Source organism: Protopterus annectens, chromosome 2.part0 (genome assembly GCF_019279795.1).
Source record: "Protopterus annectens isolate FY-2018-M chromosome 2.part0, PAN1.0, whole genome shotgun sequence".
NCBI lineage: Eukaryota > Metazoa > Chordata > Ceratodontiformes > Protopteridae > Protopterus > Protopterus annectens.
The window spans coordinates 858,218,081-858,238,102 of NC_056728.1; the positions used below are offsets into that span (position 1 = coordinate 858,218,081).

Below are 20,022 nucleotides of genomic sequence, written 5' to 3' on the forward strand. Positions count from 1 at the left end.
CAAGCTCAATTCCCGGCAGGCAAACTAAATTCACTGGCAGACTTGAGCAGAAATCTCATGGACCCACACGAATGGAAACTGGAACCCCAAAATATTCAAGCTCTTGAGGAACAAATTGGGGACACCAGAGGTAGACCTGTTTGCCTCCCCTGAGATCTACCAGTTGAACAAATTCTGCACCAGAACTCCACAAAGTCAAGCTTGGAAACTAGATGCCCTGTCCTTTACCTGGGAAAGCCTCTCAATTTATGCCTTTCCCCCTCTGCCTCTCCTCTTGAAGGTTCTATTAAAGATCAAGCAGGACAGGCCAAGGACAATACTCATTGCCCCAGACTGGCCACACCAGCACTGGTACCCTCTTTTGTGCAGTCTGATAGTGCTTCAACCATGGCACCTGCCTCAGACCCCTTCCCTGCTGTCCCAGCAGGCGGGACAGATTCTGCACTCTCAGCTTCAAACCCTGAACCTTGCAGCCTGGCTAATTCCCTGAGCTCACCTCTAGCAATCCTCAGGAAGCAGGTGCTGGGTGTCATTTTTGAGGCAAGGAGACCTAGTACTAGAAAATCCTATTCAGAAAAGTGGAAAAGATTCTCTTCCTGGAGCAAGGCTCAGGGGATGGGCACAACTGTGCCCCGCTTACCTCATGTTTTAGATTATTTAACAGAAATGCTCCACAAGGGCCCATCTTTCTCCAACTAAGATTCATGCCTCTGCCATGTCAGCACATTATTATAGTGAGCCACCCCTCTTCTTCTCTCATCCCCTGCTAAAGCAATTCCTTTGAGGGGCCAAAAATGTAAGACCCCCCCCCCCCCAGGAGAGTGCCCACTCCAGCCTGGGAACTTAACTTTGTATTGGAAAAACTCACCCCCCCCCCTTTGAACCAGCTGCTTCAGCAGAGTTGAAATTCCTTTCTTGGAAAACAGCCTTCCTTCTAGCCATCACTTCAGCAAGAAGAGTATCTGAACTGCAGGCCCTTATGGCAGTGGAACTCTTCATTATCTTCCATGCAGACAGGGTTTCCCTCCGTACTTAATCCATCCTTTATGCCCAAGGTGGTGTCTAGTGTGGCTCTAAACCAGGCTATTTATTTGCCTTCCTTTTTCCCTAACCCTCAAAATAAGGGAGAAAGGATACTGCATTCTTTGGACATGCACAGACTGCTTAGATTCTATTTGGACAGAACTAAGCCTCTCAGAAAATCTGACCAGCTGCTAGTTAGCTTTCCTGCAGGGGCGGAGAGGAAGGCCATTTCTAAGCAAACCATTTACAAATGGATAGCCTGTTGCATCCATTTGTGCTACGAGCACCATGGAAATCCTACCCCACAGGGGATATCACATTCCACCAGGGCTGCATCTACCTCTACAGCATTCCTCAGAGGAGTCCCTTGCTTCCTATTTTGGGGGCACCTGACATCTGGGGCAAGAAAAACTGATGTAATGGTGTCAGCTGCATGTTTTATACCCCTGACGACCTGACATCATGGAAGAAGTGACAGCATCTGAAGCAGAAATCTGAATGCTGTGGTATTCAGGCTGGCTGCGGGCTGCCTGCAGGCAGATAACACAAATGTGATGACTGGAGCAGTGAATACACTCGTGGTAAGTGTACACAACTGTACTTTCTGATACTGTGAAAAACAAAAAAAATACTCAAAGCCGTATAGGTCAGACTGGTAAACTTTTAATAAAGCTTGGTGCTTTCATCTTGAAACAGTACAAAACTTCATCAGATAAAATAAAATTTGTCTCTCATCCTTAAACGAGAACAAAAAACATCACAATCAATTCTACTTTTCCCTCCAAAAATTCACAGTACTAATGATACTAAAAAAAAAATCACGATTACCAACACAGCCTAATTAAACAATCAAGAATTCAAGACATCCTAATTAAACAGTCAAGAATTCAAGACATATAATATACATAAAAAAATGTGTCCCAAACCATATTATAGCCCAGAAATTTAATACACTGAAACTTGAACTTAAAAAATTCTGTTACAATAAAAAGTCTCTACCTACTGTGATTTTTTAACGTCAACAGTGGTACTGTTGAGATGGACTCCATTAGACCTGGCCAACGGTGTGCTTCCCAAAACAACTCCTTTTCAAGGTATAAGGCGCCTGGACCCCCCCAATTGGTTCCTTTTCAGTTTCTGTACTGCCAGAAACTTAAATAGATGTTTGTCATTATTTTTATTTGCTTGTATAATGCATTAGTGGGTTTACTTTTCCTTATTTCATAAAGATGTTCGTAAATTTGCTCATGGAGTTTACACTCCGCCTTGTCCATATAAAAAATATGGGCATTGCTGGCAAATTGCCACATAAACAGCCCCTATTGTGTCACAGTTTAAATGTCCCTGTTTTGATATTGCACGTTTTTTTTTTTTTTATATTACACCTATCTTTGAATATTTTGTCGATCTGTTAGACTTCTTGTCTTAATTGCTTTATAGTTTTCTCTATGCCATGCTTTCATAATGGCATTTGATTTCTACCCTTCCTTTCCTTTACCTCCCTGTGGTAAGACTTTAGCTGCACAGTAATCTGTCCTGTTTACTTGTTATGTCACATGAATTTCGATGAACAGTCCTGTTTACTGTGTGTATTTTATTAAACTTCTAACTTTTTGGGTTTTATTGACCTTTCTGTAGTCCTGTTTCTTTCATTGGTCTTAATATGTCGCTCTCTTAAGTCAAGTAACTCTTCTCTTGGATCATTTTCTTCTAAACTAAGGACACATTTTTTGTTCTCTATTTCCTGCGGCCATTCTACAGAAAGTTGTAGAGCATCTTCCTGTGCCACATTCTCTTCAGTTTCATCCTGTGTCATCCGTTGATCTTTCATATAGGAACCCACTGGCGTATTTCTCCACAAAATTTACTGTCAGAGTTGCCACAGTTTCCTGTTCCTTCCCTTACTGTAGAACTCCAACTGAACTTCTGTACTGGCTTCCTATGGAAGACTCCAAAGTATCTTCATATGGCAGCTAATCAGAGGTTTCCCCATTCCACTGGTTTCTCCTTAATTTGGGGGATCCCTTGCCCTATCCTGCTGTGATTGAGTTAGATTTTTCTACACAAAATCCTTCTCTTCGCAGGTAATCCATAATCTGTTTCTTTATCTTCTCCATTACTGATCCTCTTGTCAGCTTTTCCTCTGTTTTCTTATTTCTTATATTGTAAAGTTTTCCTTATCCAGATGCCTTTGCCTGTATTTCTGTCCAGATATCTTTGGTGCTGTTCTTTTTGTATTTATTGGTTTTGCTTTCTCCTTTGCGTAAATATTGCACCATATTAAATCTCTGTCTCTTCCATGTCCATATTTCTTCAGATCTCTCCAACTCCTATTGTTTCTAATTACTTGGGGGACTCGTTGTTCCATTGTGCTGTGATGTAACCTGTTAGACTTTCTACACTAAATCCTTCACTTCGCAGGTATTCCATAACTTCAGCTTCTTTTTTTCAACTTCTACTTTACTAGTCTTTTGTTCTGTGTTCCCTCTCTGTGATCGTATTTCTTGTATTGTGAAATTTTCAATATCTGGACGCCTTTGCCTGTACGTATTTCTCTCTGAATATTTTGGCTGTTTTTTTTGTATTGCTTATTTTGGCCTTCTCTTTTGCATAAATAATGCAGCATATCAGATCTCGTTTTTTCCCTCATGTCCATATCTCTCTTTTTTTTTAATACCTTTTAGAAATCTCTAGAGTTTGTTCTTTATATTTTTGCACTTCAGTTGTTTTGTTTCCAAACAGCCCAAGGTTTCTTGGTCTTTTTTTTTAATGTTTTTTTTAAATCTGTTGTATTAATGAACACCAATTGTTTGAAGTTTCTGACAGTTTTTTGTGTGCACCCATTTTTCATTCCTCTAAGTTCTCTCTTAAATCTTTATATTCTTTCTTGAAATTCTGGGCTTTTTGCATAACAGTAATAATAACTTCTTTCTTATCATCAGTACTGCATTCTGCCGTCTTTATGGCTCTTTTTTTGGTCTATCAGTTTTTGTGGACTGCTACTTCTACAACCAGGGGCCATCCTCCCCCTGAGCCTGGCCTAGCCCCATTGTAGGAATGTTTGTGTATATTGAGAATTCCACACTGTCATTTTTTTCCCAGTCCTGGCACTTCAGTTCCAACAATACTACTCTCCTTTGCTTGCTGATTTTATCATCTCTGTGGCTGAAGTCCTGTTAGTAGAGACTACTGCAAAAGTTTGTCTGTCTCTGTTGACTTGGAAAAGTCTGACTGGGTTAAATGCATTTCCAGCAGAAGCCTGAGGAGAAAAGCTTTGATTTAAGTTGTATGACACTCATTATATTTGCAGGTTAAAACATCTGTATATGAGCTTACTTACATGGTTTTTAAATATTTCTTACATGAGCATAGCATTTTAACACAAAAGAGAGAGACATTAACATATATTGGCTAATTAAGGAATAGAAAAAAAATGCAGTTATAATAGATAAATGTAAAGCATGGTGGCTGTAGAGAAAAGATAAAACCGGGGTGTTTTTGAGGTTAGTTTACAAGTTGATGAGAGACATGGAGATGCACAGGAAGGTAAATGGACAGAGCAGGAATTGGTAGTTAGTGGTGAGGAGTGAGAGAGTGTAGTATGAAGAGGAGCTATGGGGTACAAAAGATTGAAAAGCAAAGTGGCTGTAAGAGTCGGAGAAAAGTAATCTGAGTAAAGCTAGCCAGGTGAGCATGAAAAAGTGATCTAATGTAACATCTGTTGTCATGGTAAGTTCCTGTACAGTTTCTCTTTCCTAGAGACACCAAGTGAACATTGTAGTTTTGTATTTGTAGCAGCAACTTGCTTATTTCTCCTATATAACTTGGGTATATTTTTGTGCAGTAACTTCCCTGAGTTGCATTACTTGCTTTTTTAATAAGATATGGTAAACTATTAGGAGCCTGGTGATCTGAAAAGCCAGCTGAACAGTTAACATAAATTGCAGATTCCTCTGACCACTACTTTTAGAATAATTCATTCCACAAGGTTTAGGTTTGAGTAAGAATATCAGGATAAACAACAGGAATGCACAGTCTTTAATGGGACAGCAGAGCATTGCGGGGGCATGGTAGTGGGGAAATATCTTCCACTTTTTGTGTCCATTCATTCTTTGAGAGTTCACAAGTTGGTCTGAAAGCCTGAGTTAAGTTAATGGAGCTTACAACACTTGTTTCCATAACATTTATTATCATTGCTGTTTTGATCAGTTCTGATTTATGGGGGAGCTGGAACCTGCCCCTGCTCTCAGGGCAAGAGGGAAACTGTATGTTGATAGAAGCCAGTTTGCTGCAGTATGCGGTCTTGCATGTGTGGAGTGCACATACACTTCATGGGTAATTTGGAGACTTCCCACATTCCAGACATTGTGGGTTACTTGAGAAGAAAAAATATGGACCCAGGGAAGGACATGCCAAAGCCACACAGAAGAAACCCTGCCTAAGAACTAAGCTGCGTCAGGCAGCGACATTGATCACGTTACAACCACTCTCTGTATAAAATATGGCACAATGTACCTCTTTCTGTGAAATACGTTAAATAATTTGCCTACTTTTCTCATTGACTCCTTTTTATATTATTCATATGTTTGAAATGTAGCTGAGTAACAGTAGAGTTAGTAAAGCTTTTTAATTTTTTTATGATTTTATTTTCTAGATTTTGAAGCAAGTTTTATAAGACTGGTGGACAAAATAACAAATGGCTCCAGGATCGAAATTAATGAAACGGGTAAGCTGTTTTGAGATGTGGTACTTGACTAAGTTGTGTAATGAGTGCATTGGGTGATTACTGAGTAAGCGGACACTTTGAGAAATCTGTAAATATCCATCATGGGAAATGATTGCAGGTAAACTTCTGCCCTTCCATTATGTCATCAGAGCTCTTCCAATCTCCTCTGGTGTGGCTGAACCCGTTTTTCCCAGGATGTTTATGGCTGAAAAGGGGTGCAGCCTTCACCATGTATGTGCCACCTTCAATTTATTGTGTCATAAGAAGTAATTGGTTAGGATGTCATGTTGGTACTTTGTTCAGAGAATTGTTAAGACTGGCATTGGATTTTGAAGTTCTTTCTAGTTATTCATTCTGAGGTCCATTATGTTCCCACAAGTGTGCCTACAGAAGTGGGATCCCACGAAAGGAATGTGACTTACTGTGTGTCTAATTTGTTTGGGGTGGAGACTTACAGCTGTTTCTGGCGTGGACACTGCTCAGTCCAACTGAAAGTCTTTGAGCATTCTGAGAACATAAGAAACCCCTTGGCACTAGTTCAAGGAGTGCAGGGGGACCTGTTGCTCTTCCTTCAGGTGTATTCGTGGGCATAGCTTAAAGTCTTGTCTAAAAAAGAGTAATAACTGTGGAAGATAGAGAAGTTTTCCCAGAGAGTTAAGCAGACTGTGACCCTACGATTCCTATTGCAGTCCAAAGTACCTCATGCCGGCTGAAACCCTTCTCCTCAGTGCAGCAGTCTTGTAATACAGTACCTTCCTGTCTTAGCTGTTTCAGTGGCAGGCAGTGAGTCCAGAAACTTGCTGTTGGCTAGGCTTCTTTTAAAGGAAGTAAGACCATCAGGTTGAAAGCTGGTTTCAAAGTGCTCCCAACTTAATGTATCTTTATTTTAGCTGCACCATCTGAAGATTCATGCCAAAGTTTAGACATCCTCACACTTTGTTACAGGAAATAGCGTAAATCCCAGTTACTGTTCAGCGTCCTGACCAAGGGAAGGTGGCTTCACTACCTTTGACTTGAATGTAGGAGTCCCAAGGCTGCCCCACCCCAATCTTACCCCAAAGATGCCTGCCTTTTCTATTCAGAATTTAATTATTGGAAGTTTGCAGAATGTGACTATGGAGTAGGACTAGTCCCCAGATTACACAGCTTTAATCCTTGAGTAGGTCTCTTAAAGAAGTAGTACTTTCTTGCTATCCTAACTTTGATTAATTGATAAGGAGGATTTGACATATATAAGTGCTACCCCCCCCCCAACACACACACACACACACACACACACACACACACACACACACACACAGAGTTGTGAAACTGATGGTGAGGACTCTGCATCCTTGGACTTCCCTGCAGAGAATGCTTTTATTGGAAAGGTATCCTGACTAAAGAAAAGCACACACACACACTTTTGAGGCCGTTGAATCAGATGGTACTTGGACCTTCTGGGAATTGAGAAGCCCAGGCCAGTTTTCCAGGCATTTGAGGATCCATTTGAAAGGACATCCCTGAAGCCCCACTTGCAGCCACTAACCCCCCAGGGAACTGTATAGGTTATTTGGGGAAGGGGAGAGAATTTACATACATGTATAAAAAAATCCTGTAACAATCCAGCAGTAGCTGCCTTTGACATTGCTTGAAGAATCAAAACTTGGTCCCTGGGCAGGCAGCCTATCTAATGGTAAAAGCAGGGTAGTGGACCATTTTGGTAATAGCAAAAGTAAATTAAGGCACCAAGGTTACACACTGGAAATCAGTCACTGTACTTTATTGCAGAAGACAAACGGTAAGCGCTTTCACAATTTAATGTTGCTTCATCAGACCACATCACTACAACTGATGCTTGGTTAAGTACTAGGACAATTAGTATGACATCACAATTTAAAGAGATATTACTCCACTAACATAAGAACATATATCAATATCCATAAGAAAAATGCATAAAATATATAGAAAGGTGTGTATTTATACACAATAATATTTAAAAACAATAATATTTAAAAAAAAAAAAAAGGGGGGGGGTGTCACCCCTGATGGTTATTACAAAAAAAAAAAAAAATATATATATATATATATATATATATATATATATATATATATATATATATATATATATGTATATGTATATATATGTGTGTGTGTGTGATGTGTGTGTGGACATATACACACACATATAACCATAATAGTACAATGAAAAATAAATATATATATATATATATATAAAAATACTCATGATGTTAAGTTGTCAATCTCACCTTCATTCTTGCTGGATGGGTTCGGAGCCGATCCTCGGCTCCGACTCGGCCACTCTAAAGGCTCGAGAGCTAGTTCCACTGGCTCGAGGCTCCCCTATATCCCACAATGCTAGGCGGTAACTCCTCGGACCTCGTTTGCCGTTACAGCGATCGAGGTGTGTTCCTACCGGCTCAGGTTAGTTTTCTGGTAAAGAACTAGTTTCTTAGCCTTTTTTCCCCTTTAAAGTTAGTTTTCTTCTAAATAGTTAGTTTTAAATTAGTTTATCCCATTCCCATTAACTTCCCACCCCTTTTTTTTACCTCAAAATCTCAAAAATGTTCCCTCGGGCCCTTGGCCCAGTCCCTCCCTTCCTATAGTGAGTGACTGTGTTTTATAGGGAATTTAGTTCTAACTACTATAATTTGTTTTAAATTAGTGTTAATTTAACCTTAAGTGTAATCGGTGTGTGTCTGTGCTTGTGTGTTACACTTTCCCTTAGATATGTCTAAGGAATCAAAGGTCTCAGGCTTTAAGAAGTGTGACTCGTGCTGTCAGAAGGTGTCTCTGACAGACGGTCACACTTCTTGTGTGGGACCTTTGCACCTGCAGGACTCATGTGCTGTTTGCCATGGCTTCAGCCCTAGAGTCCTGCAGGAGCGAAAAAATAAACTTATTTTAAGGGGCTTACTTAAGCCTGAGGGTCCCTCGACTCAGTCATCGGGGAAACCCTCTAAGCCTTCTAGACCTTCGGCTCCAGCCTCTGAGCCGTCTTCTGGAGGCCCTAAAGCTATTCGAACATCGGCTCCGGCCGGAGCCGATGAAACTCGAATACAAGCCCCTACGGTGTCCTCGGCTTCGGCCGGAGGCGAGGAAGACATTACTCTGTCGGCTCCGGTTATTTTATCGGAACCGACATCTAGAAAGAGGTCCCGATCTCCATCTATCGGCTCCGTTCATTCGGCTCCAGCATCACCCTTGCTGTCTGAACGGAGCCATAGATCCCACTCTTCTAGGTCTTCCAGGTTATCGGACCATGACCTTCAAAGAGTAGTGAGTCGACTTCTTAAGTCCGAGGCATTAGCCCAGATGCTTCAAAGTCCGACTCAACAGTCAAGACCTTCTCCTACCACTCAAACTATTCCTCCTCTGACTCTTTTGAGTTCGGAGCCGGGCCAGCTCGGACCCGAGACTGTGGTGGCATCGGAACCGATACTTTTGTCTTCGGTTCCGTCGTCTACTCTGATGTCTTCCTTCGAAGAATCTCGGCGCCGGACTTCCCTCGTCGGCTCCGAGGGGGCGAGTGGCATCGGACCCTTGTCCGACCCCGCTCTCCCTCTCGGTGCTTCGGCGCTGGTGAGTTCGGCTCCGACATCGGCCTCGGAGCCATCACTGTCGGTACCGGGGAAGGTTTTCAGCTTTTCGGAGCGGAGACCTCCGGCTCTGCCTGGCAGGGGTGCCTTTGAGGTCATGAGGAGCGTGTTAGAATCAGGTTCTACTCCACAGTCGGTTCTTGCTGCCCCTCCCCCTATGGTGCCTCCGGTAATTTCGACTCACTCTCTCATCCCCGACCGTAGAGAGCCAGCTCCTCAAGTTTCCCCTGTGAGGATCTCCTCCTCTTCCGAGGCCTCTCCTGACCCTGTAGGAGAGCCCCCTAGGAAGAGGCAGTGTAAGAGGAAGCACATTGACTCCCCTGAGTCTGTCACCTCTGACACTTATTTAGAGGATTCTGATGGTTCCCCTCGTTCCCCCTCTGAAGATGTCTCCTTTGCAGACATCCTTGAAATCTTAAAACAGAGGGGGAATTGGCCAGCCCTCCACCCTTCGGAGGATGAATCAGTGTACCTTGAGGCGTTTGGCTCTCGCCCTTCCACCTCCTGGGTGTCCCCTCCCTTTGACCCCCTTATGCAAGTGGTGGCAAAGAAGGCTTGGGCGGCTCCTGACTCAGTGGAACCCACCCCCAGGAGACCATCTAAGTTCATCACGGCCCCCAAGGATAAAGAATTTCTGACCAAAGGCGTCTCTGTTGATGCTATGGTGGTAGCTGCGGCTACCAAGAAGGAGTTAGCTGATCCTTCGGTGCCTGTTCATCCTCCTAACAAGGAGTCTAGGTCGATGGACAGGTACGGGAAGCGGATGTTCTCATCAGCGACCTTTACTATGAGATCGCTGAATTACCTGTGTCATTTTACTCGACTTCAGAGGGACTTACTCAAGGAAGCGAGTGAAATGTTGAAGGACCCAACAGCTGCGGGTTTTCAGGATAGGATGAACTCTCAGCTGGCTACCCTTAATTCTATAACCAACTCCTCCATGCGCCTCCTTTCATATGTGGCGGATGGAGCAAGTAGAGCGGCAGGTACAGGTGTAGCCTTGCATAGGCACTCCTGGATGCGGCTTTGTAACTTTGCGGACCCTTTTAAGGCATCCTTCACTAATTCCCCCTTTGATGGATCATCCCTTTTTGGTCCTCAAGTGAAGGAAACCCTGACTAGGTGCGAGACTGATGGCAAAACTCTTTCTGCCGTCGGAGTCCGTTTTTCTACCCCTTCTAGGCCTTACCCCAAAGGTCAGAAGGGGGGAAAGATGTGGTTCCGTAAACAATCTCAAGGAGACTTGCCTGACGCACAGAGTCGATTCCCCTCTAGAGGCAGAGGGGGGAACAACAATGGTAGACGCCGTCCCAGAGGCAGAGGGGGCCCGCAGAATCAGGGCAGTCGAGAATCCTTTTCAGACAAGCAAGCCCTTTCAGCATCCCTGAGGTGTTGCCCGACTGTCCACCTTCGGAGGCAGTTGGGGGAAGGTTGTCACTGTACCCAAAAGCCTGGCTATCCCTAACTCAAGACAAGTGGGTACAGTCTATCATTTCTGAAGGCTACAGAATCCCTTTCCTTCTCATTCCGAAGCTGTCCAAAAAATCCCTTCCGGACATTCCAGCCAGTCAAAGGGAACAAGCAGCATTAGAAATTTCAAAGCTGCTCGCAAAAAGAGCCGTTCAACCAGTGCCAGCAGACCAAGTAGGATCCGGAACCTACTCCAAATTCTTTTTGGTTCCAAAGAAAACAGGGGACTGGAGACCCATTTTGGATCTCAGCAACTTGAACAAGTTTATCAAGAAAACAAAGTTCCGGATGGTCACGCTGCAGTCCATTCTTCCCCTTTTGGGACGGGACAGCTGGATGTGCTCTATAGATCTCCAGGATGCGTACTATCACATCAAGATGAATCGACGCTCCAGGAGGTTTCTCCGCTTCAGGCTGGGAACCAGTCATTTTCAATTCAGAGCCCTGTCCTTTGGTCTCACTACAGCCCCCCGAGTGTTTACCAAATGCATGGCAGTGGTAGCCTCTCATCTGAGACGTCAGGGATTCCAGGTGTTTCCTTATTTAGACGACTGGCTCCTCACAGCCCCCACCAAACATATTTTACTCCTCGCCAGAGACTACACCTTTCGCACATGTCAGGCACTAGGCATTTCAATAAACTACGAAAAGTCTGTCTTGTCGCCTTGTCGTGTTATTACTTTCATAGGCGCAAATCTAGACACAGTCAAGATGTCAGCCAGACTCACAGAGCAGAGGATAGCAGACATACACAAACAGGTCTTTCTTCTTTTGCAAAACAACAAAGTCAAAGCCAGACGGATCCTGAAAGTCTTGGGGATTATGGCGGCGGCCATCCTTCTCCTACCATTAGCTCGCTTCCACATGAGAATTTTGCAATGGATGCTCTTCACACAATGGTCTTACCAAAGCCTCCCAATGTCCCATCCTATTCGGATAACTCAATCGTGCAAGAGTCATCTCTCTTGGTGGATCACATCCCCTCAGCTCCTCCTAGGGAAACCTTTCGTCCCTCCCCCTCCGGTTGCTACAGTGACAACGGACGCCTCCCTGATCGGGTGGGGGGGGGGGCATTTCCAGGGCAGGACAGTCCAGGGCATGTGGCAACCGTTCGAGTGCCACTTGCACATAAACGTCCTAGAGATGAGAGCAGTGCTTCTAGCGTTGCAAGCTCTACAAGACTCTCTTCCAAAGGGAACTATAGCAATCCAGACAGACAACATGTCTGTAGTGTGGTACATCAGCAAACAAGGCGGAACCGGATCTTACTCCCTATGTCGAGAGGCACTCAAACTATGGCAATGGGCGATTTCTTCTCAGCGATTTCTGTTAGCAACGCACATCCCTGGGAAGTCCAATGTGATTGCAGACAAATTGAGCAGAGCTATTCTCATGCCTCACGAGTGGTCTCTCAGTGTTGGAGAAAGTTTTTCGAAAGTGGGGCAGGCCTTGCTGCGACCTTTTCGCTACTCCCCAAAACAGCAAGTGCGACGATTTTTTCACCCTCTTCCCCCAACCAGGCCAACCCAGCAGAGACGCTCTAGTACACGTTTGGCCCCGGGGACTTCTTTATGCCTTTCCTCCCTTCCCACTGATATCCCAGCTTATACAGATAGCCATCGCTCAGGAAGCTTCTATGATCCTCATTGCCCCTTACTGGCCTCGACAAATTGGTTCCCCTTTCTCCACCGTTATCTGTTGGAACAACCTTGGCATCTGGACCCAGTTCCAGACCTCTTGACCCATCAGTCGGGTCAGTTGCACCACTCCCTTCCCTCTCTGAACCTCACAGCTTGGTTCCTCCAATTCCGACCTTAGCCAGGCTTCCTTTGATATCTCACTCAGAGATATTTTGATTGCCTCTCATAAATCTTCCACTCGGAAGATTTATCATAGCAAGTGGAAACGTTTTTCCTATTGGGCGCAGTCAAAGAATATAGATCCTTTCACTGCCTCTATTCAAACAGTTCTAGACTTTCTAGCCGAACTTTTCCATGCAGGTTCGTCCCCATCTACCATTAGAGTTCAATTGGCTGCAATTTCGAACTTTCATGTTGGAGTCTCAGAGTCCTCCATTATGTCTCGTAACTCTGCAAGGCCTTTTTAAAGGGAGTCTTTCTACTCAAACCACCCATCAGAGATCCTCCTCCTCAATGGGATCTCAATTTGGTTCTGGCATCCTTAATTCTTCCCCCCCTTTGAACCTGCGGTTTCATGTTCCATAAAATTACTTTCGTGGAAAACACTCTTTTTAGTAGCTATCACCTCAGCTAGAAGAGTCTCTGAACTTCATGCTCTGTGTAGTCGACCCCCTTATCTAGTATTTCATAAAGACAGGGTGTCCTTGCGTACTAACCCGTCTTTTTTTGCCCAAAGTAGCTTCATTGGCAAATTTGAATCAAACTATTGAGCTTCCTGTTTTCTTCCTAAATTACTCTAATAGGTCAGAACAAATGTTACACTGTTTAGATATTCATCACCAGCTTAGGTACTATTTAGACAGGACCAAACAATTCAGGAAATCTGACCAACTGTTTGTTTCTTATGCAGAAGGTAAAATGGGCCTTCCAGTCTCTAAAGTCTCTCTCTCTAGATGGCTTACTTCGTTGATTACCCTAGTGTATGAGATAAGACATCAACGATTGCCATCCAAACCCAGGGCTCATTCAACTAGAGCTTTAGCCACTTCGGTAGCTTTCCAAGATAGGCTGCCTATTGATTCGATTTGTTCTGCAGCTACTTGGGCTTCTCCCCATACCTTTATTTCTCATTATAAGTTGGACTTGGCCTCTAGAGACCGAGCCAACTTTGGTTCCACTGTACTCAAGAGTCTGTTCCGATAGGCCACCCGGGACAAGGTGCTAGGGATGCGGTCCCATCCAGCAAGAATGAAGGCGAGATTGACAACTTAACATTTAGAAGTTATGTACCTACCAAAACGTTCCATGTTAGTTGTCTTCTTCTCGCCTTCTTTCTTGCGTCCCACCCTCCTTCCCCCTAGCCAGGACAGACCTAGAAGAGTTTTTCTTGTTCCTTATGGAATTTTATTGCTGGCCTTAGCTTTCAAATGAGATCTGAGGAGTTACCGCCTAGCATTGTGGGATATAGGGGAGCCTCGAACCGGTGGAACTAGCTTTCGAGCTTTTAGAGTGGCCGAGTCGGAGCCGAGGATCGGCTCCGAACCCATCCAGCAAGAAAGAAGGCGAGAAGAAGACAACTAACATGGAACGTTATGGTAGGTACATAACTTCTAATTTTAGTGTTTAAGGCGCCTGGCCTTAAGGTAAGGAACTAATGAGGTGCAGCCATTCAAACCAGGATATCTATCTGCTTGTAATTTAGTGATCCATTGTTCTAATTCTTCAGTGTGGTTTTCTGCGTCACCACCTCTATTTGTCCTTACTATTTGTTGTAAGATTAAAAATTTAAAACAATGGCTACTGTCTGTATTCAGGACATGATTATATATATATATATATATATATATATATATATATATATATATATATATATATATATATGTATATATATTTTAATAACCATCAGGGATGACCCCCCCTTTTTTAAATATTAATATTTTTTTAAATATTAATATTTTTTTAAATATTATTGTTTTTAAATATTATTTTGTGTAAATACACACCTTTCTATATATTTTATGCATTTTTCTTATGGATATTGATATATGTTCTTATGTTAGTGGAGTAATATCTCTTTAAATTGTGATGTCATACTAATTGTCCTAGTATTTAACCAAGCAACAGTTGTAGTGATGTGGTCTGATGAAGCAACATTAAGTTGTGAAAGCGCTTACTGTTTGTCTTCTGCAATAAAGTACAGCGACTGATTTCCAGTGTGTAACTTTGGTGCCTTAATTTACTTTTGCTGTTGTTGTGTGTTTTGGGCACCTCAGTGTACCTGCAGCCGTTTGGTTTTTGCATCTTCAGTTCCTATTTTTTATTCGGCTAAGGACACACTGCACGTGGGTATAATATGGACATGGATACCAACCAAGAATCATCTAATGAGCATCGTCGATTTTTAAAGCTTCTTGAAGTACCAGTGAATCCATTATTAAACGCTGACGTACAGGCAAATATAGTGGATATTGGTTCAGAGATGGAAAAAATGTTTGAGTTTCAGGCACAATATAGGGGGCTAGAAAACCTTCTATGTAAGTACAAATTACTACAATGGCAAAGATTACACCTACAAGCTTCATTGGAAGCTAAAGTAATACCTCGAGGTTTACGTATCTTAAATATGCCAACTTATGGGAATACATATCCTGAACTCTTACGTAAGTGGCAAGAATTGAATTTATCTTTTAGCTCCAAGTATATGGAGCTCCTTATAGAGTTTTTTACACCTCTTGAAACTGAGCTCAAAACTGAAATTGTGACACTAGAAAACCAGATATCTGTAACCTTTCCTGCTACTATCACCCTTAATAAAATGGGCTAGTTGCATGAAAGCATTAGTGCCTATGAGAAAAAGCTTCAAAATGTTAAATTAAATAAATTAAACGGAGGTAAAACTGATTTTAGCACAGAGGAACTAGTAGGACACTAAATACTGAGACACAGGCTTCCACTTCCTGTTCTCGCGCTATTGAGATGAGGGAAAGCATGGCAATACAACAAACTGACCAAGAACATGTAAATTCTAGTGTTCCTACTCTCCAAGTTGCATCCTTTGCTTCTATTGTGAATGGGAATACATCTACATCGAATATGGATAAAAATTCGAAGTCAGAAGAACAAAGGAATGCAAACAATATAGGTAAGACTCCAATAGACACTTCACAAGCAAATGCTACAGATACTAGTGTTTTTTTTAGAGAATTTGAAAGTGGGAGAATTCACTTTGAAAGCAGCTCTTCCATTCAGAGCTCGAGCCAAAAGCAATCCCAATATGGGAAAGACAGCAAGGGAATATCAAATGGACAGAACTGCACACTTTTCAAAGAAAAGGAGGATGTAAAAACTGATCTTATTGTTAACATTTCTTCCTTTACTCTAACTAATGAACAAAACAGTTTGCTTAATAAGGGTTTGTCTTTTATACCTGCCAAGAAGGCAGATTTAACTGAAATGCTAACAGACTTGAAATTGCTTGGTAGGAATTTATCACTAAAATGCATGTTTCGTAATAATGAAATTGTCAATGTAAATATATACAAGAAACCTAGCACTTTTGTACCTCCCACCCCTTCAGGCATACAAAGATTTTTAGATATCTGTGAAAATGCTTTTAATGAAGCTTATACTCCTGGTACGCAAGGCTGCACCTTTCATAATTTAAATACAGAAGAATATAGGGCTCTACATGAATTGCAGGATTTGCATTCTCTTATTATTAAACAAGCAGATAAAGGTGGTAAAATTGTACTAATGGACAAAGATTTATATGTTAACCAGATGAAGGTTTTGCTATTAGATACTTGTACCTATCAAATGCTGACAAAAACAGCTGTAATTGCTATCACTGATAAAGTGTCTTTTTTAGTGTTTGATTTACTGATTACAGGATTAATTGATGAATCCTTATTCAATTATTTTTCAGTACAAAAACCTCTAGTTCCTAGGATCTATGGACTCCCTAAAATCCATAAACATCCCACGGTTCCTCCTTTACGCCCCATCGTATCAGGAGCAAGATGGTGCACTGAGCCTCTATCTATTTATGTAGAAGGCATTTTACATGAGTTCTTGGATAGTTGTTATACAGTTCTTAGAGACACAAAAATGTTTTTACAGCGGTTGCAAAATAGAATGGAAATCATTGATAATGATGAAGAATTTGTATTCCTTACCATGGACATTGAATCTCTTTTTACTAGTATTCCAAATGTTTGGGGTATTGATAGAATAAGAGAATTCCTCAATTTGAATAAGAAGCTGACTACTAATAAGATTATGCTAGTCTGTGCACTATTGGAGATTATACTTGAAAATAATATTGTAGCTTTTCAGGATCAATTTTTTCTACAGAAGATTGGCATGGCTATGGGCACTTCGTGTGCAAATAGCTACGCCAATCTATCACTAGTACGATGGGAAGAACAATATGTTTTGTCAGATGTTAACCCATTTTTTGGCTACATTCTCTGGTACGTCAGTTTCGTGGATGATGTTTTTGTCTTATGGAAAAGGCATGGTGAAAATATCAGTAATTTCATTGATTTACCTGCATAGTACTACAGACTTTTTGAAGTTTACTTTTACTTTTTCTGATACATGTGTTGATTTCTTGGATGGGAGTGTCACCCTTACTGATTTAAAGCAGATAAGAACCAGTATTTATCACAAACCTACAAGAACCAATGCCTGTCTGCACAGGCCAAGCATGCACCCGAGACACATACCTAGAAATGTCCTCAAAGGACGTCTATAGAACCCTACGCCTACATAATAATGATGAAGAGGCAGTAGTTGCTTTAAATAAGTTACAAGACGAATTTCAAACAAGAGGCTATTCTAGCTCAGAAATCACTAGAGTGATAGCAGATGCATGGAAATTGAGATCTAAAAGATGTAAACCATACATGAGCTCTTATAGTGCTGATACAAGTATACCTTATGATACAAGTATTGATAGAAATAAGTTTAGAATAGTTTTTAGATTTGCAAGTGACATCAATAAGTATACAGAAATTATTAAAAAGAATTGGCACCTATTACATGAAATACCAGGTCTGGTTTCCACAGTTGGTGACACCCCAAACTTCAGTTTTAGAAATAATGTCTTTAAAGCAGCAGCTCTGTAATAGAGAACATCAGTCTTTTAGAAAAAATCTCTCAAACAGACAAAAATCTTCCCATGCAGGAATTGTGCTGTTTGTTAGCATGTCTACACTAAAAATGAGTACATTCATCCTGTGAAATGTTTTAAACTTTATACGAAGAATTATTATGATTGTAAAAGTGTCGATGTTTATTTTTGTTTTTGCCAAGCATGCCATGCCTATTATGTAGGCAAAACAAATAGGAGCTTTAAAGAAAGAATGTTAGAACATATAAGGGACATACGGAACCAGAAGCAATCAAATGCTCTAGCTAATCATGTCCTGAATACAGACAGTAGCCATTGTTTTAAATTTTTAATCTTACAACAAATAGTAAGGACAAATAGAGGTGGTGACATAGAAAACCACACTGAAGAATTAGAACAACAATGGATCACTAAATTACAAGCAGATAGATATCCTGGTTTGAATGGCTGCACCTCATTAGTTCCTTACCTTAAGGCCAGGCGCCTTAAACACTAAAACATGAGTTTTTTTGTGTGTATATATATATATATATATATATATATATATATATATATATATATATTTTTTTTTTTTTTTCATTGTATTATTATGGTTATATGTGTGTGTATATGTATGTGTGTGTATATATATATATAGATATATATAGATATATATATATATATATATATATATATATATATATATATATATATATATATTTATTTATTTATTTTAATAACCATCAGGGATTACCCCCTTTTTTAAATATTAATATATTTTTTAAATATTATTGTTTTTAAATATTATTGTGTGTAAATACACACCTTTCTATATATTTTATGCATTTTTCTTATGGATATTGATATATGTTCTTATGTTAGTGGAGTAATATCTCTTTAAATTGTGATGTCATACTAATTGTCCTAGTATTTAACCAAGCATCAGTTGTAGTGATGTGGCCTGATGAAGCAACATTAAGTTGTGAAAGCGCTTACCGTTTGTCTTCTGCAATAAAGTACAGTGACTGATTTCCAGTGTGTAACTTTGGTGCCTTAATTTACTTTTGCTGTTGTTGTGCGTTTTGGACACCTCAGTGTACCTGCAGCTGTTTGGTTTTTGCATCTTCAGTTTGGTAATAGAGCTTTGTATTACCAGACATATGGGAAATGTCAGCAGGATGTCCTCAATTAAAGGATATTGAATGGGATATAGCAGGTGAGGCCCCTGAAGGCAGTGATTTTCAAGCTGCCCCAGGTGGTTTCCTAAATGGAGAAGCATCTTGCCTAGCTGTGATGCTGTAGACATAATAAAAGTGTAGCCACAGGATGATAGGAGGAAGCAACTTTTGAACTCCTGTTTGAACAATAATCTATTTTGTTTCAACTTCCTAGGAAAAAAGAAAAAAGGGGGGAGGTTTGTACAATTTGTCAATTAGCTTATTCACCCACCAATGCCCATCTAGAATGCATCAGGAATTGCACCAGAGTGTGGATATTTTGCAGACAACAATCTGAGATTGACCAGTTTAAACAAATGTTTTTCTTTGAAGAATAAAAAGAAACTTAAAAGGGGCAAAGGCTGAAGTAGGCAGCAAGGTAGAGAAAGAAGCAAGCACCCTTTTCTAGGGAGAAGAAAATTTGATTTTGCATGCACAACATGTGGGAGGGAGGATCTTCCGTTCCAAACAGAACTGATTTCTTAGAATAGAAATGGGTGAAAGAGAGATTTTGTATTATGAAGAGATGGAGCCTTTCTTCCATTCTTGAGGATGAACCCCCCCCCCCCCCTGCCCAGCGAGGTGGAACTATCCTTGTTCAGTTACTGAGACAAGGAGTGAAGCTCTAGGATTGTCACTGGAAAACACATCATAGATTTACTGAGAATGAACAAATGTTTGAAGGAGACAAAAAAATTAAAATGGTTGTGATTCTTCACCCTTAAAAATACAGAAGGTGTTTCGCATTCTAGACCTGTGGGATGTATTTTGAAAGTTTTGACTCGGACTTCTGTCTGATAGGTCATTTTGCTGTGACTTTAGAGTTTACTACTTTTTACCCATTTAAAAAAGTGTGCAAAGTCTTTTTATGGATCTCATTTTCACTGTAGACTGCTTGTTCTAGATCCTGTCTTTCCACGGGAAATGTATTTTTTGTTGGAGAAGGTAACTGTTCCTCCATTTGAACTAGTGGTGTATGTAGAACTAAAGTACGTGGAAGAATTTGATGATGTTCATCGTGTTACACTGCTGCAGTCATTACGCTTGGGTTATCCTGCCGTCAGGCGGTCCCGCAGTCGGCCAGAGTTCCAAAGTTTTGGTTCGGCATCGGTTGCTGTCGCTTCTTCCCTGACGTCAGTTCGCCAGTGGTATATAAGATGCATCCGACGCCATTTTCTTCAGTCTTTCTTGCCGCATGGTGCCCGAAGCAGAAGCAGTTCGTAAGTGCCGGTCG

The 20,022-nt window shown here is 41.2% G+C and overlaps 1 protein-coding gene across 3 annotated transcripts in view; it reads left to right on the top strand.

Annotated features, from left to right (window-relative positions):
- Positions 1 to 20,022, top strand: part of RCL1 (RNA terminal phosphate cyclase like 1) — a 506,457-nt gene that overhangs the window by 81,786 nt on the left and 404,649 nt on the right. For all 3 annotated transcript variants that reach the window (XM_044061124.1, XM_044061125.1, XM_044061126.1), the window contains exon 2: positions 5,678 to 5,749. In XM_044061124.1, coding sequence (XP_043917059.1) covers positions 5,678 to 5,749 — 72 coding nt within the window. The remainder of the gene's footprint in view (positions 1 to 5,677; positions 5,750 to 20,022) is intronic.